Source organism: Bos grunniens, chromosome 28 (assembly GCF_055505025.1).
Source record: "Bos grunniens cultivar Pamir isolate PY7600 chromosome 28, Bosgru_T2T1.0, whole genome shotgun sequence".
In the NCBI taxonomy this organism is placed as follows: Eukaryota; Metazoa; Chordata; class Mammalia; order Artiodactyla; family Bovidae; genus Bos; species Bos grunniens.
The window spans coordinates 31,553,149-31,579,864 of record NC_141192.1 but is presented as its reverse complement, the minus strand read 5'-3'; the positions used below and the strand labels follow the sequence as shown (position 1 = coordinate 31,579,864).

Genomic DNA, 26,716 nt, shown 5'->3' with positions numbered 1-26,716 from the left:
TTCCTGCTAGGATTCTTTTGTAGTCCAAAGTTTCAGGACTTCTACATATTTTAGAGTTCAGCCAGTGTTTCAAGTGCTGTGAAGATCCATTCAACAACTTAACCACCAAAACCAATGTTTAAGTTAGAAAAAAGCCCCCAAATCACTGTCCCGATACTCTCCTTTCTGCTGATCTTACTCCTGAATTTCAAGTGCTATGGCCAGCTCTCATTCAAGTTTTTCCTGGTTCCTGCTCAGCCCTCTTACCTGGTTTCCTGGCTCTGTTTAGTTTCAGGAATGTAAGACCTTAGAATGTCAGAGCTATCATGCATCGAACCTGGACTGGTAATTCGTTTCACATATGATAATATACATGTTTCAATGCCATTCTCCCAAACCAGTGATGCATGATACAGGGTGACTGGGGCTGGTGCACTGGGATGACCCAGAAGGATGGGATGGGGAGGGAGGTGGGAGGGGGCTTCAGGATGGGGAACACATATACACCCATGGCAGATTCATGTCAGTGTATGGCAAAACCAATAAATATTGTAGAGTAACTAGCCTCCAATTAAAAAAAAAATAATGTCAGAGCTAGAAGGGACTCTAAAGATTACCTCTTATGATACCCATGTTCCATGAATGTTTGGCCTTGGTGAGGTCCCAGTGAATCTACTCTGGAGAGATTTTATTTTGAGGGAAAACCCCTACCTACTCAATCAAATGCATCTTTTACTAATTTGACAAGAAGCCAGTGGCGTATCAGTTCAGAGACGCCATCATCTAAAGCAAGTCCTACATGTATTGTTCTCCTTTAACTTCTTAATTTTTTTAAAATTTATTTTGTTGCTGAAGGATACTTGTTTTACAAAATTTTGTTGTTTTCTGTCAGACCTCAACATGACTCAGCCATAGGTATACATATATCCCCACCCTTTTGAACATCCCTCCCATCTCCTTTCCAATCCCACCCGTCCAGGTAGATACAAGCCCCTGTTTGAGTTTCCTGCACCATACAGCAAATTCCCCTTGGCTATCTATTTTACATATGGTAATAATATAAGTTTCCATGTTACTCTTTCTGTACATCTTACCCTCTCCTCCCTTCTCCTCATGTCCATAGTCTATTCTCTAGGACTGTTTCTCCACTGTTGCCCTGTAAATAATCTCTTCAGTACCATTTATCTAGATTCCATGTATGTGCGTTAGAATATGATATTTATCTTTCTCTTTCTGACGCACTTCACTCTGTGTAATAGATTCTAGGTTCATCCATCTCATCAGAACTGACTCAAACGCGTTCCTTTTTATGGCTGAGTAATATGCAGCCATGAAATTAAAGGACGCTTGCTCCTTGGAAGAAAAGTTATGACGAACCTAGACAGCATATTAAAAAGCAGAGACATTACTTTGCCAACAAAGGTCCATCTACTCAAAGCTGTGGTTTATCCAGTAGTCATGTACGGATGTGAGAGTTGGACTATAAAGAAAGCTGAGCACTGAAGAATTGATGTTTTTGAACTGTGGTGTTGGAGAAGCTTCTTCAGAGTCCCTTGAACAGCAAGGAGATTCAACCAGTCCATCCTAGAAGAAATCAGTCCTGAATATTCATTGGAAGGACGGATGCTGAAGAACTGACTCTGGCCACCTGGTGCGAAGAACTGACTCATTGGAAAAGACCCTGTTGCTGGAAAAGATTGAAGGTGGGAGGAGAAGGGGACGACAGAGGCTGAGATGATTGGGTGGCATCACCGACTCAACGGACATGAGTTTGAACAATCTCCAGAAGTTGGTGATGTGCAGGGAAGCCTGTGTCCTGTAGTCCATGGGGTCGCAAAGAGTAGGACACGACTGAATGACTGAACTGAACTGAACTGAATATTCCATTGTGTATGTGTACCACAACTTCTTTATGTGTTCATCTGTCGATGGGCATCTAGGTTGCTTCCATCTTCTAGCTCTTGTAAATAGTGCTGCAGTGAACAATGGGATACATGTGTCTTTTTCCATTTTGGTTTCCTCAGGGTATATACCTAGGAGTGGGATTGCTGGGTCATATGGTGGTTTTATTCTTGCTTTTTAAGGAATCTCCATACCCTCTTCCATAGTGGCTGTATCAATTTACATCCCCATCAACAGTGCAAGAGCATTCCCTTTTCTCCATGCCCTCTCCAGCATTTATTGTTTGTAGACATTTAGATGATAGCCATTCTGATCAATGTGAGGTGATATCTCATTGTGCTTTTGATTTGCATTTCTCTAATAATGAACGATGTTGAGTATCTTTTCATGTTCTTTTTAGCCATCTGTATGTCTTCTTTGGAGAAATGTCTGTTTAGGTCTTTTTCCCACTTTTGGATTGGGTTGTTCTTCTTCTGGCATTGAGTTGTATGAGCTGCTTGTATATTTTGGAAATTAATCCTTTGTCAGTTGTTTCATTGGCTACTATTTTCTCCCATTCTGAGGGCTGTCTTTTCACCTTGCTTATAGTTTCCTTTGCTGTGAAAAAGCTTTTAAGTTTAATCAGGTCCCACTTGTTTACTTTTGTTTTTATTTCCATTACTCTAGGAGGTGGGTCTTAGAGGATCTTGCTTTATGTCATTGAGTGTTCTGCCTATGTTTCCCTCTAAGGGTTTTATAGTTTCTGGTCTTACATTTAGGTTTTAATCCATTTTGAGTTTCCCTTTGTGTATGGTGTTAGGAAGTGTTCTAATTTCATTCTTTTACATGTAGCTGTCCAGTTTTCCCAGCTCCATTTATTGAAGAGGCTGTCTTTACCCCATTGTGTATTCTTGCCTCCTCTGTCAAAAATAAGGTACCCATAGGTGCATGGGTTTATTTCTGCTCTTTCTATCTTGTTCCATTGGTCCATATTTCTGTTTTTGTGCCAGTACCATGCTGTCTTGATAACTGTAGCTTTGTAGCATAATCTGAAGTCAGGAAGGTTGATTCCTCCAGATCCATTCTTTTTTCTCAAGACTGCTTTGGCTATGGGGGGTCTTTTGTGTTTCCATATGAATTGTGAAATTTTTTCTTCTAGTTCTGTGAAAACTACCATTGGTAATTTGATAGGGATCACATTGAATCTATAGACTGCATTTGGTAGCATAGTCATTTTCATAATATTGATTCTTCCTACCAGGGAACATGGAATATCTCTTCATCTGTTTACATCATCTTTAATTTCTTTCATCAGCATCTCATAATTTTCTGTGTACAGTTCTTTTGTCTCCTTTGGTAAGTTTATTCCTAGATATTGAATTCTTTTTGTTGCAGTGGTGAATGGGATTGATTCCTTAATTTCTCTTTCTGATTTTTCATTGTTGGTATATAGAAATCCAAGTGATTTCTGTGTATTGATTCTGTATCCAGCAACTTTTCTAAATTTACTGATTAGCTCTAATAATTTTCTGATCCTATCTTTAGGGTTTTCTATGTACAGTATCACGTCATCTGCAAACAGTGAGAGCTTTACTTCTTCTTTTCCGATCGGCATTCCTTTTATTTATTTTTCTTCTCTGATTGCTGTAGCTAGGACTGATTGCTGTAGCTAGGACTTCCAGAACTAGGCTAAATAACAGTGATGACAGTGGACACCCTTGTCTTGTTCCTGATCTTAGGGGGAATGCTTTCAGTTTTTCACCATTGAGAATAATGTTTGCTGTTAGGCTTACCATATATGGCCTTTACTATGTCGAGGTAGCAACAGCAACAGCAGCATGTTGAGGTAGGTTCCTTCTATGCCGATTTTTTGAAGAGTGCTGAATTTTATCAAAGGCTTTTTCTGCATCTATTGAGATTCAGTCAGTGAGTCAGTTCAGTCGCTCAGTTGTGTCCAACTCTGCAATGCCATGAACCGCAGCATGCCAGGCCTTCTTGTCCATCACCAACTCCCAGAGTCCACCCAAACCCATGTCCATTGAGTGGTGATGCCATCTGACCATCTCATCCTCTGTCATCCCCTTCACCTTCTGCCCTCAATCCTTCCCAGCATCAGGGTCTTTTCCAGTGAGTCAGGACTTTACATCAGCTGGCTAAAGTATTGGAGTTTCAGCTTCAACATCAGTCCTTCCAATGAACACCCAGGACTGATCTCCTTTAGGATGGACTGGTTGGATCTCCTTGCAGTCCAAGGGACTCTCAAGAGTCTTCTCCAACACCACAGTTCAAAAGCATCAATTCTTCAGTGCTCACCTTTCTTTCTTAAAATCCAACTCCCACATCCATACATGACCACTGTAAAAACCATAGCCTGACTAGACGGACCTTTGTTGGCAAAGTAATGTCTCTGCTTTTTAATAAGCTGTCTAGGTTGGTCATAACTTTCCTTCCAAGGAGTAACCGTCTTTTAATTTCATGGCTGCAATCACCATCTGCAGTGACGTTGGAGTCGAGAAAAATAAAGTCAACCAATCCCCATCTATTTTCCATGAAGTGATGGGACCAGATGCCAATATGTTAGTTTTCTGAATGTTGAGTTTTAAGCCAAATTTTTCACTCTCCTCTTTCACTTTTATCAAGAGGCTCGTTAGTTCTTCTTCACTTTCTGCCGTAAGGGTGGTGTCATCTGCATATCTGAGGTTATTGATATTTCTCCCAGCAATCTTGATTCCAGCTTGTGCTTCCTCCAGCCCAGCGTTTTTCATGATGTAGTGTGCATATAAGTTAAATAAGCAGGGTAACAATATACAGCCTTGATGTACTCCTTTTCGTATTTGGAACCAGTCTGTTGTTTCATGTCCAGTTCTAACTATTGTTTCCTGACCTGCATACAGATTTCTCAAGAGGCAGGTCAGGTGGTCTGGTATTCCTATCTCTTTCGGAATTTTCCACAGTTTATTGTGATCCACACAGTCAAAGGCTTTGGCATAGTCAATAATGTGGAAATAGATTTTTTTCTGAAACTGTCTTGCTTTTTCGAAAATCCAGTGATGTTGGCAATTTGATCTCTGGTTCCTCTGCCTTTTCTAAAACCAGCTTGGACAGCTGAAAGTTCAGGGTTCATGTATTGCTCAAACCTGGGCTTGGAGAATTTTAAGCATTACTTGATTATTGAGATTATCATATGGTTTATATGTTTCAATTTGCTAACATTATGTTTCACATTGATTGATTTGCGTATATTGAAGAACGTTTGCATTCCTGGAATAAACCCTACTTGATCATGGTGTGTGAGCTTTTTGATGTGTTGCTGAATTCTGTTTGCTAAACTTTTGTTGAGGATTTTTGCATCTATGTTCATCAGTGATATTGGCCTGTGGTTTTCTTTTTTTGTGTTGTCTTTGTCTGGCTTTGGTATCAGGGTGATGGTGGCCTCGTAGAATGAGTTTGGAAGTGTTCCTTCCTCTGTAAATTTTTGAAAGAGTTTTAGAAGGATAGGCATTATCTCTTCTGTAAATGTTTGATAGAATTCTCCTGCGAAGCCATCTGGTCCTGGGCTTTTGTTTCTTGCAAGATTTTTGATCACAGCTTCAATTTCAGTACATAATTTCTATTTCTTCCTGATTCAGTCTTGGAAGATTGAACTTTTCTAAGAATCTGTCCATTTCTTCCAGGTTATCTATTTTATTGCCATATAGCTGTTCATAATAGTCTCTTGTAATCCTCTGTATTTCTACCTTGTCTGTTGTAACCTCTCCTTTTTCATTTCTAATTTTGTTGATTTGATTCTTCTCTCTTATTTCTTGATGAGTCTGGCTAAAGGCTTTTTGATTTTGTTTATCTTCTCAAAGAACCACCTTTTAGTTTTATTAATCTTTAACATTGTTTCTTTTGTTTCTTTTTCATTTATTTCTGCTCGGATCTTTATGATTTCTTTCCTTCTACTAACTTTGGGGTTTTGTTGTTGTTGTTGTTGTTCTTTTCCCAGTTGTTTCAGGTGTAAAGTTAGGTTGTCTATTCAATGTTTGTCTTGTTTCTTGAGGTAGGATTGTGTTACTATCAACTTCCCCCTTAGGACTGCTTTTGCTGCACCCCATTGGCTTTGAGTTGTCATGTTTTCAGTTTCATTTGTTTCTAGAAATTTTTTGATTTCCCTTATGATTTCTTCCATAACCTGTTGGTTATTTAGAAATGTGTTGTTTAATTGCCATGTGTTTGTGTTTTTTACAGGATTTTTTTTTCTTGTAATTGATATCTAGTCTCATAGTGTTGTGGTCAGAGAAGATGCTTGATATGATTTCAATTTTCTTCAATTTACTGAGGTTTGACTTGTGACCCAAGATGTGGTCTATCCTGGAGGATGTTCCATGTGCACTTGAGAAGAAGGTGCATTCTGCTTTTGGATGGAATGTCCTGAAGATATTAATGAGATCCATCTCATCTAATGTATCATTTAAGACTTGTGTTTCCTTATTAATATTCTGTTTTGATGATCTGTCCATTGGTGTGAGTGGGGTGTTAAAGTCTCCTACTATTATTGTGTTACTGTCAATTTCTCCTTTTAGGTCTGTTAGTGCTTGTCCTATGTATTGAGGTGCTCCTATGTTGCTCCTATGATATTTACAATTGTTATATCTTCCTCTTGGATTGAACCCTTGATCATTATGTAGTGTCCTTCCTTATCTCTTGTAATCTTCTTTATTTTAAGGTCTATTTTGTCAGATACAAGAATTGCTACTCTAGCTTTCTTTTGCTTCCCATTTGCATGGAATATATTTTTCCATCCTCTCACTTTCAGTCTATATGTGTCTTGAGGTCTGAAGTGTGTTTCTTGTAGACAACATATATATGGGTCTTATTTTTGTATCCATTCATCCAGTTTTTCTTTTAGTTGGAACATTTAATCCACTTAAATTTAAAGTAATTATTAATATATATGCTCCTATTGCCATTTTTTTTTATTGTTTGGGGTTGATTTAGTAGATCTTTGCTTTACCTCCTATCTTCTTCCTGGTTGATCTCTCAGTAAAACTCTTTTCTCAAAAGCCTATCACAATATTGGCCTCTCTCACTGTTTTTATTTTGTGATTAGTTCTTCGTGAGTGCAGGGGTGTTCTGTATTACCAGCATTATATGTGTATGTACTTATTAGCAAAGGTCTGCATATTAAGGCTCCTAGAAAATATTGGTTTAATGGCGGAAAGAAAGTACAGAGGAACAAAAGGAGGAATCAGGCAAAGATTCAAATCCAGTTCTGTCAGAGTCTGAAGGCTGAGCCATTTCTAATTTCCCATACTACCATTACTGTGTTGTTGCATCCCATCCACTAGATTGTGGTCTACTTGAGTACAAGGTTAACATTTCATTTATCTTTACATTACCAGTGCTATGTAAAGTGGCTTCATATATAGTATATGATAGACATTTGTGGAACTGATTAGCAAAATAAACAGAACAACCTAATCATTTAATTTATGTGAGTGGAGACTGAGTAATGAGACCATTCCAGGGGATGTTAGTGAATTATATATGGCACTGAGCCTCCTCTTTGAAACTGTCCTTTATAAGTAACTGTCCTCTTCTTAGCATCATAGGGGAAAAAAGCTCATCTGGTCTCTTAACCATAATGGAGTGTAACAAAAACTGACAATAAGTGGGTTCTCTGTATGCTGGTCTTCTTCTGTCTTCCCCTGACTTGGCTGAGAGCTGGGCTAACACACAATGGAGCTTGTTCTCCCTAGTCCTTCCTCTGTGACTTTTCTGCTGAGCTGCCATGCCCCTTTCTAATGTTTCTTTTCTCTTTCCTTTTCACTTAACTCAGCTTTTATGTATCTGTCCATCACTGACTCTCTAACTACCAGCTAGGATGGCCTAGCTCTTTTCTAACTTTCAAAGGAAGCTGCCTGCTCTGAATGTGTGACATTAGAGAATGGGTTTGATAAGTCCTTAAGAACAGTTGTTTATATTCTTTCAAAATTTCCTGGGTAATAAACAGTTGTTTGAAAGTGAAGGGCAAAGTGGTATTTCATCAGCTTGTTCTCTGCTATTCCTGTGATGGCTCAAGTCATACAACATTGCATTTCAACCTTTGTAAGGAGATCTCACCAGTTCAGGGCTACTGAGTGGGCTGAGTCACTTGCTTCCCTACTCAGTACCCAGGGCCCTACTCAATTCTAGCCCAGTTGGAACTCCACTCATCGAATCTTTGAAACTCTGAGGCTGATTGAAGCTTCTAAGCCAACAAAAAGAGGCAAAGGGCCTTTGTAATTCAGCAAGGAAATGTTCCAGTTCTTTTGCACTTTTGTAATGAAGGCTGGCCCAGCAGCCCTAGTGTCCCTGGCACACAGAGGGGGGTTGTAGGCAATAAAGGGGATGTGACTCTTTGGGGTCACTCCTCTCTTCCCAGGACTTTTATAGATGACTTTCCAGCCATTGAGAGGTTCACTGCTCATTCACATTCCACAGCTTTGAATCTTGGGGAAAAAAAATTTTGTGTATCGATGAACTGCATCAGATGTTCCAATGCATCTCATACATGTCATGTCTCATCTACATCAATCCCTATCTAGCTTCATTAATTTGGGTCACTTGACCAGGCTTATAGGGATTTCAGTTTGCCATCTCAAACTTAATTTGTAAATTACAGGGCTAGGAAGATGTAAACTGTTCATCACTGTTGTTATTGCTGGAGTAAGTTAAAGTGCTTCACAGTATGAATTCAGGTATTAATTCCAGTACAGTGCAATGCCTCCAGTAAGCTGCATGAAGGGAGTTTTACTTTTCCTCCTGACATAATTTTAGAAAATGTGGCATTTTAAAAATCCCAGGACCAAAGTTGGAAATTCCATCATGACTAGTTTTGTTAGATATCTGGATGTGGAAACTGAAGTAAGTAGAATTGCAAACAGCAGCCCTGGAAGGAGCTTTGTGATTTGATCCTCAATCCTTGACTGTATAAATAAGCTATCAGGGACCCAGAGTAACTACTGGATATGACTCAGCTCATAAGACGACAACAGTGTCCTCCTGATCATCAGTTAGAAATCTCCAAATATGCTGAATCCATTAGAATAATTATGGTACAGCATCTGAGTTGGCAATGAAAGAATGCAATGTAAAAGACTGTTCTGATACCACTTAGAAGCATCTGGCCCTAATCAGACTTCAATTTTAGACACAGTTCTACCTAAAGCTTTCTATAATTCATTACATCAGAAGACAAAGAGTTATTTTTATGCAGAAAAAATTGGACTCAAGTAAAAGTTATTTTTAACACTTCATCTAATTACAAAGCTGAGCACAGTACCATGACTATTGAAATATGCTACAGAAATAACAAAGAGAGTGAACAGAAATGAAAGATTATCTTGACTAGCTGCCAAGGTAAGCAAAGATGAGGGGAATGATTCTCTTGATTAGAGGGGAAAGTGAGGAAGCAGTAATTTCTTTTCAGAATATTTACACACTCTGTTTGGTTAGATATTTTATTACGGGTTCATGTTAACTATGATATTGATTATTTCTTAGCAGCATGTAGCTCATCTGAGCAATGAAGTGCATTTTTATTGCAAGTAACTTCAAGGAATATGGTTTCCCACTGAGAAAATAAAGAGACAGACTTATGATTGGGTCAGGGAATGTGAATTTGAGCTAACAGACACAGAATCTAGACTTAGGCTACAGGTCCATATTCTTTCAGGCGATGTTTTCCTTCCCTCAGATAACACAAAACTGCATTATCACTGAGGAGAGAAACAGTAGCATTGACGAAAGAAGATCTAGGCAGAAACAGTACCTTTTAAAAAGTGAAGCAAAAAAAAAAAAAACCTATATGATGAAAGAGAGCTCATAAGTCAGTCAACTATTTTGAGTTTTTGAAAAACACAAAGAACCCAGGTTTAGAGAAAAACTTCAGCTTACTCTCGACTCTCAATTACCTGTAGCAGGTTGAATAGATTTAATTTATCTAGTTTCTTTCTAATACACTGCTGCTGTGAAGCAGTCTGCCTACAAATCACAATCTTTCTAAACCTCAATTTCCTCATTCACTAAATAGTATAAATCAAGGTTATTTTGCATGACAGGTAAGTGTAAAAAGCTAAATCTCAATAAACAGTAGTTTTAAATTTTAAAAAATTTAAAAACTGTCTGATGAACAGACCATTTTCTAAGACTCTGAACCGTCAGTATCATTTCATTGTCTCTGGAAATGATGGGAAGAATAGTTATTTTCTTATTCATTTAGTTACCCTTGCTGCCCAAGGAACAAACAAATTGAAAAAAGATATGTCTACTCAAGATGAGGGTTTGCACTAGTCCAAGATATATTACTCACTTGAAAAAGGAAGAGGGAGAAAGAGGTTGGAGCAAGTAATTTTCATGCTGTGAGCTAAAAACTTACTGAACTCTGAGTTTGACAGACCATCAGAGTTTCAGACATGGTTGTATATACATATGTTGTTATATAATTATAAATACCAGTGACCAGTTGAGCAGGCTGGTAAAAGGCATCACTCCACGAGCATGGACATTTTTATTTTGCTTTAAATTCTTATTATTGTGCATCCACTATGTGTTCAACACACATATATTGTTTTGATGTGTATGTTTAGGTGTGTACTTTATATAACCCATCTGATTTAATTCTTGCCATTATACTACGGAAAGAATATTATTCTAACTTTTCAAGTGAGGAAACTAACACAGAGGCTAACCTGCATTCATGAGCAATTTTACAATGTAAAGTAGAGGTAGGTAGGCCAGTCAGGACTCCTTTGCATTAATCTAGTTGAGAGGAATTATTAGTCTGTGAGAAGGGAAAGTAGTTAATCTTTTGGGAAGATTCTATGATGTTGTTTTTCCCTAAATAGCATTTTACAGATATCAATTAATCCAGTTAAATTGCAACAGAATGTGAAAACATGTTCTTATGACTCATCTGGATCATATCTTGTACTTTCCCTTTAATAAATATGATTTATAAATACATTAAAAGCACTTGAATTCAGAGAGAATCTCCAAACCCCCACCTAGTCTCTATTTTAAACATCTTTAGATAGTGACATTGAGAAATCTGCCTTGCAAAGTGTTCTGTATCCTGACTGCCAGGCCTTGCTTTTAGAAATCTGAATAAAACTGAGTCTTTGGTAGGTGAGCATTATGTAGGCTCTGAAGGGATCACTATCATCTCATCAATTTAGCCTTATCATGAATCTACTAAATGAAGATATCTAATATAATGTTGTTTTATTTAGCTGTTTCTTTTATACTCCTTCTCTCTTCTCTATAGTGAAACATGTATACAAGACAGCATAAAATAGAATATATTTAAAATATATATTTATCTGAACTCCATCTTTTTTTGGGGGGTGTTAGTTCTAAAAGGTCTTATAGGTCTTCATAGAACCGTTCACCTTCAGCTTCCTCAGCGTTGCTGGTTGGGGCACAGACTTGGATTACTGTCATATTGAATGGTTTGCCTTGGAAACAAACAGAGATCATTCTGTCGTTTTTGAGATTGCATCCAAGCACTGCATTTCGGACTGTTTTGTTGACCATGATGGCTACTCCATTTCTTCTAAGGGATTCCTGCCCGCAGTAGTAGATATAATGATCATCCGAGTTAAATTCACCCATTCCAGTTCATTTTAGTTCGCTGATTCCTAGAATGTCGACGTTCACTCTTGCCATCTCTTGTTTGACCACTTCCGGTTTGCCTTGATTCATGGACCTGACATTCCAGGTTCCTATGCAATATTGCTCTTTACAGCATGGGACCTTGCTTCTATCACCAGTCACATCCACAACTGAGTATTGTTTTTGCTTTGGCTCCATCCCTTCATTCTTTCTGGAGTTATTTCTCCACTGATCTCCAGTAGCATATTGGGTACCTACTAACCTGGGGAGTTCCTCTTTCAGTATGCTATCCTTTTGGCTTTTCATACTGTTCATGGGATTCTCAAGGCAAGAATACTGAAGTGGTTTGCCATTCCCTTTTCCAGTGGACTGTCCCTTCTCCATATTCTGTCAGACTTCTCTACCATGACCCACCCGTCTTGGGTGGCCCCACACAACATGGCTTAGTTTCACTGAGTTAGACAAGGCTGTGGTCCTAGTGTGATTAGATTGCCTAGTTTTCTGTGATTATGGTTTCAGTGCATCTGCCCTCTGATGCCCTCTTGCAACACCTACCATATTACTTGGGTTTCTCTTACCTCGGACGAGGGGTATCTCCTCACTGCCGCCCCTCCTGACCTTGAACGTGGAATAGCTCCTCTCGGCCCTCCTGTACCCGCGCAGCCACCGCTCCTTGGACGTGGGGTTGCTTCTCCCAGCGCCGCCCCTGACCTCAGACACAGGGTAACTCCTCTCGGCTGCTGCCCCTGACCTCGGACGTGGGGTAGCTCCTCTCTGCCGTTCCTGCGCCGTCGCAGCCTGGCACTCTCGGCTGCTGCCCCTGACCTCGGACATGGGGTAACTCCTCTTGGCCGCCGCTCCTTGGGCATGGAGTCCTCCTGGCTTCTGCCCCTGACCTTGGACATGGGGTAGCTCCTCTCGGCCGTGCTATGCGCACCGGTCACAGCCGCCGGCGCTACGCGCACCAGTCGCAGCTGCTGCTGGGCTGGAAGAAGCACAAGCTGGAATCAAGATTGTCGGGAGAAATATCAATAACCTCAGATATGCAGATGACACCACCCTTGTGGCAGAAAGTGAAGAGGAACTAAAAAGCCTCTTGATGAAGGTGAAAGTGGAGAGTGAAAAAGTTGGCTTAAAGCTCAACATTCAGAAAACGAAGATCATGGCATCTGGTCCCATCACTTCATGGCAAATAAATGGGGAAACAGTGGAAACAATGTCAGACTTTATTTTTGGGCTCCAAAATCACTGCAGATGTTGACTGCAGCCATGAAATTAAAAGACGCTTACTCCTTGGAAGGAAAGTTATGACTAACCTAGATAGCATATTCAAAAGCAGAGACATTACTTTGCCAACAAATGTCCGTCTAGTCAAGGCTATGATTTTTCCAGTGGTCATGTATGGATGTGAGAGTTGGTCTGTGAAGAAAGCTGAGCACAGAAGAATTGATGCTTTTGAACTGTGGTGTTGGAGTAGACTCTTGAGAGTTCCTTGGACTGCAAGGAGATCCAACCAGTCCATTCTGAAGGAGTTCAGCCCTGGGATTTCTTTGGAAGAAATGATGCTAAAGCTGAAACTCCAGTACTTTGGCCACCTCATGTGAAGAGTTGACTCATTGGAAAAGACTCTGATGCTGGGAAGGATTGGGGACAGGAGGAGAAGGGGACGACAGAGGATGAGATGGCTGGATTGCATCACTGACTCGATGGATGTGAGTCTGAGTGAACTCTGGGAGTTGGTGATGGACAGGGAGGCCTGGCATGCCGCAATTCATGGGGTCGCAAAGCGTCGGACACCAAGAGCAACTGAACTGAACTGAACTGAACTCCATTTTGAAAAAATGTATGACTTATCTGTAAGTTACATGGCTGGCCACTAAAAACATTTCCTTCACTAACCTGATGCTAAAGTCATTCTGCCCTCAAAGAGGCTTCCAGTATCAAGATGCTAATTAATTTAGAGTGAAGTTTCTCAAATCTGACACTCCAAATGTCATTTTGGACCAGACAATTTTCTGTTGTAGGGAGTTAGTTGTCCTATGCATTGTAAGATGTTCGGCAACATCCCTGACCTCTCCACAATAAATGTCAGGGGTAAATGCCCCCTCCCCTTCAGGGATCACAGCCTTGTCATGGTGAAGGGGCTTGCATAACTCAATGAGAGTATGAGCCATGCCATGCAGGGCTGATGGATTGGTCATAGTGAAGAGTTCTGACAAAACATGGTGCTCTGGATGAGGAAACAGCAAACCACTCCAATATTCTTGCTGCAAGAACCTCATGAAAAGTATGAAAAGGCAAAAATATATGACACCAGAACTGGAGCCCCCCAGGTTGAAAGGTGTCCAATATGCTACTGGGCAAGTGCAGAAGGCAATTACTATTAGCTTCAGAAAGAATGAATCAGCTGGGCCAAAGCTGAAATGATGCTTAGTTGTGGATGTGTCTGGTAGTGAAAACAAGACCAATGCTATAAAGAACAATACTGCATAGGAACCTGGAAGGTTAGGTCCATGAATCAAGATATATTGGATGTGGTCAAGCACAATATGGGAAGAGTGAACATTAACATCTTAAGAATCAGGGAACTAAATGAATGGGAATGGGTGAATTTAATTTAGACGGCCATTATATCTACTACTGTGGGCAAGAATCACTTAGAAGAAGTGGAGTAGTCCTCACAGTCAACAAAAGAGTCAGAAATGCAGTACTTGGGTGCAATCTCAAAAACGACAGAGTGATCTTGGTTTCTTTCCAGGGCAAACCATTCAACATTACAGTAATCCAAATCTATGACCCAACCACTGATGCTGAAGAAACTGAAGTTGAACAGTTCCATGAAGACCTACAAGAGAACACCAAAAAGGATGCTTTTTATTACAGAGGATTGGAATGCAAAAGTAAGAAGAAAAAGATACATGTTGTACAGGCAAGTTTGACCTTGGAGTACAAAATGAAGCAGGTAAAGGCTAACAGTTTTTTCAAGAGAACACCCTGGTCACAGCAAACACCCTCTTCCAACAACACAAAAGATGATTATACACATGGAGATCACCTGAAGATCAATATCAAAACCAGACTTATATATTCTTTGCAGCCAAACATGGAGAAGCTCTATAGAGTCAGCGAAAACAAGACTGGGAGCTGACTGAAACTCAGATCATGAGCTCCTTACTGCAAAATCAGGCTTAAATTGAAAAAAATAGGGAAAACCAGTAGGCCTTTCAGGTGTGACCTAAATGTATTTCTTGTAATTATATAGTGGAGGTGATGAATAAATTCAAGGGATTATATCTGGTAGACAGAGTGTGTAAAGAACTATGGATGGAGGTTCCTAACACTACATAGCAGGTGGTGATCAAAACCATTACAAAGAAAAAGAAATGCAAGAAGGCAAAGTGGTTGACTGAAGAGGCCTAACAAATAGCTGAGGAAAGAAGAGAAGTGCAAAGCAAGGGAGAAAGGGAAAGATATACTCAACTGAATGCAGAGTTCCAGAGAATAGCAAGGAGAGATAATAAGGCCTTCTTGAATGAATAATGCAAAGAAATAGAGGGAAAAAATAGAGTGGGAAAGACTAGAGATTGCTTCAAGAAAATTGGAGATATCAAGAAAACATTTCATGCAACGATGGGCACAAAAAAGGACCTCAAAGAAATGGTAAGGACATAACAGAAGCAGAAGAGCTTAAGAAGAGGTGGAAGGAATACACAGAAAAACTATACAGAAAATGTCTTAATGACCCGTATAACCATGATAGGGTGATCACAACCTAGGGCCAGACATCCTGGAGTGTGAAGTCAAGTGGGCCTTAGGAAGCATTACTATGAGCAAAGCTAATGAATGTGATGGGATTTCTAGCTGAGTTGCTTCAAATCCTAAAAGAAGACACTGTAAACTGCTGAACTCAATATGTCAGCACATGTGGAAAACTCAGCAATGGTCACAGGATTGGGAAAAGACAATTTTCATCCCAATCTAAAGGAGGGGCAATGACAAAAATGTTCAAACTACCATACAACGACAATCATTTTACAGGCTAGCAAGGTAATGCTCAAATTCCTTCAAAACTAGGCTTCAGTAATATGTGAATCAAGAACGTCCAAGGATAGGGAATAAGATGGCAGAGGAGTAGGTGGACATAGAATATATCTCTTTTAACAGATACATCAGGAATACACCTTCAGACACGGAAGTGCATGCAGAACCAGCCTTAGGAGGGCAGAAACCAAAAGGAAGAAAGAATTCAACCTTGAAGCCTGGGAAAAGGAGACCTCAAACACAATAAGTTAAAAAAACAAAATGAAAAGGCAGAGAACTACTACCCAAATGAAGGAATAAACTAGAAACACAGAAGTCCAAATAAAGGAAGAGGAAATAGGCAAACTACCTGAAAAAGAATTCAGAATAATGATAGTAAAGATGATCAAAAACCTTGAGAAAAAAATGGAGAAAATGCAAGAGAAAATAACAAAGACCTAGAAGAATTAAAGAATAAACATGCAGAGACAAACAACACAATTACTGAAATTAAAAATACTGATGTTTGAGCTGGATCAGTGAGCTGGAAGATAAAATGGTGGAATAACTTCTAAAGAGCAGAATAAAGGAAAAAGAATGAAAAAAAAACAAAAAAACTGAGGGTAGTCTTAAGAGACCTATGGGACAGTATCAAACACATCAACATTCGAATTATAGGGGTCCCAGAAGAAGAGAAAAAGAAAGGGTAAGAGAAAATTTTTGAAGAGATTATAGTTGAAAATTTCCCCAACATGGAAAAGGAAATAGTCAATCAAGTCCAAGAGGCACAAAGGGTCCCATACAGGATAAACCCAAGGAGAAACTTGCTAAGACACACACTAATCAAACTAACAAAGACTAAACCCAAAGAAAGAATATTAAAAGCAGCAAAGGAGAAGCAACAAGTAACATACATGGGAAATCCCATATGCTCAACAGCTGATCTTTCAGCAGAAACACTGCAGGCCAGGAGGGAATGGCAGGATATATTTAAAGTACTGAAAGGGGAAAATATACAACCAAGATTACTGTACCCAGCAAGGATCTCACTCAAAATTGGTGGAGAAATAAAAAGCTTTTCAGACGAGTAAAAGTTAAGAGAATTCAGTACCACCAAAACAGCTTTACAACAAATGTTAAAGGGACTTATATAGCCAAGAAATACAAGAGAAGAAAAAAGATCTACTAAGTCAACCCCAAACAATAAAGAAAATGGCAATAGGGGCATATATATTAATAATTACTTCAAATGTAAGTGGGTTAATGCTCCAACCAAAAGACACAGACTGGACGAATGGATACAAAAATAAGACCCATATATATGTTGTCTACAAGAAACACACTTCAGACCTCAAGACACATATAGACTGAAAGTGAGAGGATGGAAAAATATATTCCATGCAAATGGGAAGCAAAAGAAAGCTAGAGTAGCAATCCTTGTATGAGACAAAATAGACCTTAAAATAAAGAAGATTACAAGAGATAAGGAAGGACACTACATAATGATCAAGGGTTCAATCCAAGAGGAAGATATAACAATTGTAAATATCTATGCACCCAACATAGGAGCACCTCAATACATAGGACAAGCACTAACAGACCTAAAAGGAGAAATTGACAGTAACACAATAATAGGACATTTTAACACCCCACTCACACCAATGGACAGATCATCAAAACAGAAAATTAATAAGGAAACACAAGTCTTAAATGATACATTAGATGAGATGGATCTCATTGATATCTTCAGGACATTCCATCCAAAAGCAGAATACACCTTCTTCTCAAGTGCACATGGAACATCCTCCAGGATAGACTACATCTTGGGTCACAAGTCAAACCTCAGTAAATTGAAGAAAATTGAAACCGTATCAAGCATCTTCTCTGACCACAACACTATGAGACTAGATAACAATTACAAGGGAAAAAAACCTATAAAAAACACAAACACATGGCAATTGAATGACACATTTCTAAATAACCAACAGGTTACAGAAGAAATCAGAAACGAAATAAAAAAATTTCTAGAAAAAAACGAAAATGAAAACACGACAACTCAAAGCCTATGGGATGCAGCAAAAGCAGTCCTAAGAGGCAAGTTGATAGCAACACAATCCTACCTCAAGAAACAAGAAAAAAATTGAATAGACAACCTAACTTTACACCTGAAACAACTGGGAAAAGAAGAAGAAGAAGAACAACAACAAAACCCAAAAGTTAGTAGAAGGAAAGAAATCATAAAGATCCGAGCAGAAATAAATGAAAAAGAAACAAAAGAAACAATGTTAAAGATTAATAAAACTAAAAGGTGGTTCTTTGAGAAGATAAACAAAATCGAAAAACCTTTAGCCAGACTCATCAAGAAATAAGAGAGAAGAATCAAATCAACAAAATTAGAAATGAAAAAGGAGAGGTTACAACAGACAAGGTAGAAATACAGAGGATTACAAGAGACTATTATGAACAGCTATATGGCAATAATATAGATAACCTGGAAGAAATGGACAGATTCTAAGAAAAGTTCAATCTTCCAAGACTGAACCAGGAAGAAATAGAAATTTTGCACTGAAATTGAAGCTGTGATCAAAAATCTTGCAAGAAACAAAAGCCCAGGACCAGATGGCTTCGCAGGAGAATTCTATCAAACATTTACAGAAGAGATAATGCCTATCCTTCTAAAACTCTTTCAAAAATTTACAGAGGAAGGAACACTTCCAAACTCATTCTACGAGGCCACCATCACCCTGATACCAAAGCCAGACAAAGACAACACAAAAAAAGAAAACCACAGGCCAATATCACTGATGAACATAGATGCAAAAATCCTCAACAAAAGTTTAGCAAACAGAATTCAGCAACACATCAAAAAGCTCACACACCATGATCAAGTAGGGTTTACTCTAGGAATGCAAAGGTTCTTCAATATATGCAAATCAATCAATGTGAAACATCATGTTAGCAAATTGAAACATATAAACCATACGATAATCTCAATCATAAAGTGATGCTTAAAATTCTCCAAGCCAGGTTTCAGCAATACGTGAACCCTGAACTTTCAGCTGTCCAAGCTGGTTTTAGAAAAGGCAGAGGAACCAGAGATCAAATTGCCAACATCACTGGATTTTCGAAAAAGCAAGAGAGTTTCAGAAAAAAATCTATTTCCGCGTTATTGACTATGCCAAAGCCTTTGACTGTGTGGATCACAATAAACTGTGGAAAATTCTGAAAGAGATGGGAATACCAGACCACCTGACCTGCCTCTTGAGAAATCTATATGCAGGTCAGGAAACAACAGTTAGAACTGGACATGGAACAACAGACTGGTTTCAAATAGGAATAGGAGTATGTCAAGGCTGTATATTGTCACTCTACTTATTTAACTTACATGCAGACTACATCATGAGAAACACTGGGCTGGATGAAGCACAAGCTGGAATCAATATTGCTGGGAGAAATATCAATAACCTCAGATATGCAGATGACACCACGCTTATGGCAGAAAGTGAAGAACTAAAGAGCCTCTTGATGAAAGTGAAAGAGGAGAGTGAAAAAGTTGGCTTAAAGCTCAACATTCAGAAAACTAAGATCATGGCATCCAGTCCCATCACTTCACGGAAAATAGATGGGGAAACAGTGGAAATAGTGGCTGACTTTATTTTTCTGGGCTCCAAAATCACTGAAGATGGTGGTTGCAGCTATGAAATTAAAAGACGCTTACTCCTTAGAAGGAAATTTATGACCAACCTAGACAGCATATTAAAAAGCAGAGACATTACTTTCCCAACAAAGGTCCATCTAGTCAAGGCTATGGTTTTTCCAGTGGTCATTTATGGATGTGAGAGTTGGACTTTGAAGAAAGCTGAGCACTGAAGAATTGATGCTTTTGAATTGTGGTGTTGGAGAAGACTCTTGGACTGACTGCAAGGAGATTGAACTAGTCCATCCTAAAGGAGATCAGTCCTGGGTGTTCATTGGAAGGACTGATGTTGAAGCTGAAACTCCAATACTTTGGCCACCTGATGTGAAGACCTGACTCATTGGAAAAGACCCTGATGCTGGGAAAGATTGAGGGCAGAAGGAGAAGGGGACGACAGAGGATGAGATGGTTGGATGGCATCACCGACTCAATGGATATGGGTTTGGGTGGACTCTGGGAGTTGGTGATGGACAAGGAGGCCTGGCATGCTGCAGTTCATGGCATCGCAAAGACTTGGACATGACTGAGTGACTGAATTGACTCACTGACTGAATCTCAATAGATGCAGAAAAAGCCTTTGACAAAATTCAGCACCCATTTATGATTAACACTCTTCAAAAAATCGGCATAGAAGGAACCTACCTCAACATGCTGCTGTTGCTGTTGCTACCTCAACATAGTAAAGGCCATATATGGTAAGCCTAACAGCAAACATTATTCTCAATGGTGAAAAACTGAAAGCATTCCCCCTAAGATCAGGAACAAGACAAGGGTGTCCACTGTCATCCATGTTATTCAGCCTAGTTCTGGAAGTCCTAGCTACAGCAATCAGAGAAGAAAAAGAAATAAAAGGAATGCCGATCAGAAAAGAAGAAGTAAAGTTCTCACTGTTTGCAGATGACGTGATACTGTACATAGAAAACCCTAAAGATAGGATCAGAAAATTATTAGAGCTAAAAATGTATTTAGAAAAGTTGCTGGATACAGAATCAATACACAGAAATCACTTGGATTTCTATATACCAACAATGAAAAATCAGAAAGAGAAATTAAGGAATCAATCCCATTCACCACTGCAACAAAAAGAATTCAATATCTAGGAATAAACTTACCAAAGGAGACAAAAGAACTGTACACAGAAAATTATGAGATGCTGATGAAAGAAATCAAAGATGATGTAAACAGATGGAGAGATATTCCATGTTCCCTGGTAGGAAGAATCAATATTGTGAAAATGACTATGCTACCAAATGCAGTCTATAGATTCAATGTGATCCCTATCAAATTACCAATGGTAGTTTTCACAGAACTAGAAGAAAAAATTTCACAATTCATATGGAAACACAAAAGACCCCCCATAGCCAAAGCAGTCTTGAGAAAAAAGAATGGATCTGGAGGAATCAACCTTCCTGACTTCAGATTATGCTACAAAGCTACAGTTATCAAGACAGCATGGCACTGGCACAAAAACAGAAATATAGACTAATGGAACAAAATAGAAAGCCCAGAAATAAACCCATGCACCTATTGGTACCTTATTTTTGACAGAGGAGGCAAGAATACACAATGGGGTAAAGACAGCCTCTTCAATAAATGGGGCTGGGAAAACTGGACAGCTACATGTAAAAGAATGAAATTAGAACACTTCCTAACACCATACACAAAGGGAAACTCAAAATGGATTAAAACCTAAATGTAAGACCAGAAACTATAAAACCCTTAGAGGGAAACATAGGCAGAACACTCAATGACATAAAGCAAGATCCTCTAAGACCCACCTCCTAGAGTAATGGAAATAAAAACAAAAGTAAACAAGTGGGACCTGATTAAACTTAAAAGCTTTTTCACAGCAAAGGAAACTATAAGCAAGGTGAAAAGACAGCCCTCAGAATGGGAGAAAATAGTAGCCAATGAAACAACTGACAAAGGATTAATTTCCAAAATATACAAGCAGCTCATACAACTCAATGCCAGAAGAAGAACAACCCAATCCAAAAGTGGGAAAAAGACCTAAACAGACATTTCTCCAAAGAAGACATACAGATGGCTAAAAAGGACATGAAAAGATACTCAACATCGCTCATTATTAGAGAAATGCAAATCAAAAGCACAATGAGATATTACCTCACATTGATCAGAATGGCCATCATCAAAATGTCTACAAACAATAAATGCTGGAGAGGGCATGGAGAAAAGGGAATGCTCTTGCACTGTTGATGGGGATGTAAATTGATACAGCCACTGTGGAAGAGGGTACGGAGACTCTTTAAAAAGCTAGGAATAAAATCACCATATGACCCAGCAATCCCACTCCTAGGTATATACCCTGAGGAAACCAAAATGGAAAAAGACACACTGTATCCCACTGTTCACTGCAGCACTATTTACAAGAGCTAGAAGATGGAAGCAACCTAGATGCCCATCGACAGATGAACACATAAAGAAGTTGTGGTACACATACACAATGGAATATTCAGTTCAGTTCAGTTCATTCAGTCGTGTCCTACTCTTTGCGACCCCATGGACTACAGGACACGGGCTACCCTGCACATCACCAACTTCTGGAGATTGTTCAAACTCATGTCCGTTGAGTCGGTGATGCCACCCAATCATCTCAGCCTCTGTCGTCCCCTTCTCCTTCCACCTTCAATCTTTCCCAGCAACAGGGTCTTTTCCAATGAGTCAGTTCTTCGCACCAGGTGGCCAGAGTCAGTTCTTCAGCATCCGTCCTTCCAATGAATATTCAGGACTGATTTCTTTTAGGATGGACTGGTTGGATCTCCTTGCTGTCCAAGGGAATCTGAAGAGGCTTCTCCAACACCACAATTCAAAAGCATCAATTCTTCAGTGCTCAGCTTTCTTTATAGTCCAACTCTCACATACGTACATGACTACTGGATAAACCACAGCTTTGAGTAGATGGACCTTTGTTGGCAAAGTAATGTCTCTGCTTTTTAATATGCTGTCTAGGTTGGTCATAACTTTTCTTCCAAGGAGCAAGTGTCTTTTAATTTCATGGGTGCATATTACTCAGCCATAAAAAGGAATGCATTTGAGTCAGTTTTGATGAGATGGATGAACCTAGAATCTATTACACAGAGTGAAGTGCATCAGAAAGAGAAAGATAAATATCATATTTTAATGCACATATACGGAATCTAGATAAATGGTACTGAAGAAATTATTTACAGGGTGACAGTGGAGAAACAGACCTAGAGAATAGACTTATGGACATGGGGAGAGGGGAGGAGAGGGTGAGATGTATGGAAGAGTAACATGGAAACTTACATTACCATATGTAAAACAGATAGCCATGGGGGAATTTGCTGTATGGCGCAGGAAACTCAAACAGGGACTTGTATCTACCTAGAGCGGTGGGATTGGGAGGGAGATGGGAGGGATGTTCAAAAGGGTGGGGATATATGTATACCTATGACTGATTCATGTTGAGGTTTGACAGAAAACAATAAAATTCTGTAAAACAATGATCCTTCATCAACAAAATAAATTTTAAAAAATGAGTGAAAAAAAGAAAAAAGAATGTCCAGATGTACAAGCTGGATTTATATAATGCAGAGAAACACAGGGAACTAACTGCCAATATCTTTGGATCATATAGAAAGCAAGGGAATTCCAGAAAAATGTCTACTTTCTGCTTCATTAACTACTCTAAAGCCTTTGACTGTGAGGATCACAACAAATTTCGGAAAATTCTTAAAGAGAGGATTACCAGATCACCTTACCTGTCTCCTCAGAAACCTGGATGCTGGACAAAGGCACGAGTTAGAACTGGACATGGAACTACGGACTGGTTCCAAATTGGGAAAAGAGTACATCAAGGCTGTATATTGTCACCCTGAGTATTTACCTCACATGCAAAGTACATCATGCTAAATGCTGGGCAGGATGAATCACAAGCTGGAATCAAGACGGCTGGGTGAAACATCAACAACCTCAGATATGCAGATATACCACTCTAATGGCAGAAAGTGAAGAGGAACCAAAGAGCTTCTTGATGATGATGAAAGAGGAGAATGAAAAAGATGGCTTAAAACTCAACATTTAAAAGACTAAGGTTAGAAATGGGGAAGATGGCAGAGGAATAGGAAGGGGAGACCACTTTCTCCCCCACAAATTCATCAAAAGAACATTTAAACACCGAGTAAATTCCACAAAACAACTTCTGAATGCCGGCAGAGGACATCAGGCACCCAGAAAAGCAGCCCATTGTCTTCGAAAGGAGGTAGGAAAAAATATAAAAGACAAAAAAAGAGACAAAAGAGGGAGGGACAGAGCTCCATCCCAGGAAGGGAGTCTTAAAAAGAGAGAAGTTTCCAAATACCAGGAAATACTCTCACTGCCGAGTCTGTGCCGAGCCTTGGAAGCACAGAGGGCAACATAACAGGGAGGAAAAATAAATAAACAATTAAATCCACAGATTACGAGCCCAATGGTAACTCCCCCAGCGGAGAAGCAGCGCAGACGCCTGCACCCGCCACTAGCAAGCAGGGGCTGGACAGGGAGGCGCGGCGCGGGCTGCATCGCTTAGAGTAAGGATCTGGCCTGAAAACCCCGAGTGCTATCTGAGTGAAATAATTTGGGCTAGCAAACCAGACTGTGGAATAACTACCACGCGAAAAGCCAGCCCTAACCTAAGACACCGCCAGGCCCGCGCACAGAACAAAGGACTGAACAGAGATAGCCGGCTGCAGATCATCCCCCTCCGGTGACAGGCAGCCAGAGCTGGAAGGGGGCAATCACAGCCCCAGAGAGACATTATTTACAAAACTGTAAGCAGGCTTCTTTGCTAACTAAGACTTCTTGGGGTTCTGGACGGTCAACATCCGCCTGAGAATGTGCGCCGGTTGTACACCCAGAAATCCGAGCTGCCGGGAGGCAATAAGTCGCAGCGACCACCTCATCATCTGAGCTGCTCGGACCTGGGAAGGGCACAAAATGCAGGCCCAACTGAGTCTGCGCCTCTGAGGACTACCCGAGTGCCTGAACCTGAGTGGCTTAGACCTGGGAGGTGCATGCAGCCCAGGGCTGGCCTCAGATGGTTCCCGGTGGAGCAACCTAGAGCCTGAGCAGTGTGGGCAGGGAAGGCACATGCGCCGTAAGCGGGGGCAGGCCCAGTGTGGCTGAGGCACTGCGAGCATATGCCAGTGTTATTTGTTTGCAGTGTCCCTCGCTCCCCACAGCACAGCTGAACAAGTGAGCCTTAAAAAAAAAAAAAAAAAAAGTGTCCACCACCGCCCCTTTTGTGTCAGGGCGGAAATCAGACACTGAAGAGTCCAGCAAACAGAAGAAGCTAAAACAGAGGGAACCACCTTGGAAGCAACAGATGTAATAGATTAAAACCCTGTTGTTAGTACCGACTTCATAGGAAGGGGCCTATAGATCTTGAGAAATATAAGCCAGACCAAGGAACTAGCCGAAAATGAACTGACCCCACAATACCCACAACACCACCAGAGAAAGTCCTAGATATATTTTTACTATTTTTACAATAATTCTTTCTTCCTTTTTTTAATTTTTTAAAAAATTTTAAGTCCTCTATTACTCTTTTAATTTGCACTTTTATAACCTACTATTACTTTGCAAAAAAAAAAGACCCTATTTTTTTAAAAGCTAACTTCATATATATATTTTTTATAATTTTTGTGACTTTGTTTATTTTTTTCTTTCTTCTTTTCTTTAACATTTTATTTTTGAAACTCCAAACTCTACTCTAGATTTTTAATTTTTGCCTTTTGGTATTATCAATTTTGTACCTATTTTTTTAAAAATAATTTTTGTGACTTTTTTTCTCTTTATTTTTCTTCTTCTTTTCTTTAACATTGTATTTCTGAAATTCCAAACTCTACTCTAGATTTTTAATTTTTGCTTTTCAGTATTTGTTATCAATTTTGTTATCAATTTTGTGCCTATATATATTTTTTTTTATAATTTTTGTGACTTTTTTTCCCCTTTTCTCTCTTTCTTTTTCTTCTTCTTTTCTTTAACATTGTATTTTTGAAATTCCAAACTGTACTCTAGATTTTTAATTTTTGCTTTTTGGTATTTGTTTTCAATTTTGTACCTTTAAGAACCCAATCTTCAGTACCCATTTTTACTTGGGAGCGTGATTACTGGCTTGACTGCTCTCTCCCCCTTTGGACACTCCTTTTTCTCCACCAGGTCGCCTGTGTCTCCTCCCTAACCCCTCTCTGCTCTACCCAACTCAGTGAATTTGTGTGTGTTCCAGACAGTGGAGAACACTTAGGCAACTGATTACTGGCTGGATCTGTCTCTCTCCTTTTCATTCCCCCCTTTTATCCTCCTGGCATCCTCTGTCTCCTTCCTCCCTCTTCTCTTCTCCATGTAACTCCGTGAACATCTCTGAGCGGTCCAGTTGTGGAGTGCACATAAGGAAGTGATTACTGGTTAGCCTGCTTTCTCCTCTATTGATTCCACCTTATCTCATTCAGGTCACCTCTAACTCCCTCCTCCCTCTTCTCTTCTCCATGTAACTCTGTGAACCTCTCTGGGTGTCCCTCACTGTGGAGAAACTTTTCATCTTTAACCTACATGTTTTATCAATGGTGCTGTATAGAAAGAGAAGTTTTGAGACTACTGTAAAAATAAGACTGAAAACCGGAAGCAGGAGGCTTAAGTCCAAACCCTGACTCCAGGGAACTCCTGACTCCAGGGAACATTAATTGACAGGAGCTCACCAAATGCCTCCATACCTACACTGAAACCAAGCACCACACAAGGGCCAACAAGTTCCATAGCAAGACATACCATGCAAATTCTCCAGCAACACAGGAACACAGCCCTGAGCTCCAATATACAGGCTGCCCAAAGTTACTACAAAATCACAGACATCTCATAACTCATTACTGGACACTTCATTGCACTTGGGAGAGAAGAAATCCAGCTCCACTGACCAGAACACCGACACAAGCTTCCCTAACCAAGAAACCTTGACAAGCCACCCGTACAAACCCACACACGGCGAGGAAACTCCACAATAAAGAGAACTCTACAAATTGCAAGAATACAGAAAAGACACCCCAAACTCAGCAATATAAACAAGATGAAGACACAGAGGAATACCCAGCAGGTAAAGGAACAGGATAAATGCCCACCAAACCAAACAAAAGAAGAAGAGATAGGGAATCTACCTGATAAAGAATTCCAAATAATGATAGTGAAAATGATCCAAAATCTTGAAATCAAAATGCAATCACAGATAAATAGCCTGGAGAAAAGGATTGAGAAGATGCAAGAAAGGTTTAACAAGGACTTAGAAGAAATAAAAAAGAGTCAATATATATAATGAATAATGCAATAAATGAGATCAAAAACACTTTGGAGGCACCAATAGTAGAATAACAGAGGAAGAAGATAGGATTAGTGAATTAGAAGATAGAATGGTAGAAATAAATGAATCAGAGAGGAAAAAATAAAAACGAATTAAAAGAAATGAGGACAATCTCAGAGACCTCCAGGACAATA

General features: G+C 39.6%; 1 protein-coding gene across 37 annotated transcripts in view; it reads right to left on the bottom strand.

Moving 5' to 3' along the window:
• Positions 1-26,716, bottom strand: part of LOC147343090 (uncharacterized) — a 466,920-nt gene that overhangs the window by 314,825 nt on the left and 125,379 nt on the right. For 6 of the 37 annotated variants that reach the window (XM_086382530.1, XM_086382524.1, XM_086382527.1 and 3 more), the window contains one exon: positions 12,075-12,481. The exons of 30 other annotated variants lie outside the window; for them this stretch is intronic. In XM_086382530.1, coding sequence (XP_086238656.1) covers positions 12,075-12,481 — 407 coding nt within the window. Of the gene's footprint in view, positions 1-12,074; positions 12,482-26,716 lie in introns of those variants that run through there. One more of the 37 variants, XM_086382518.1, reaches the window with a different exon arrangement.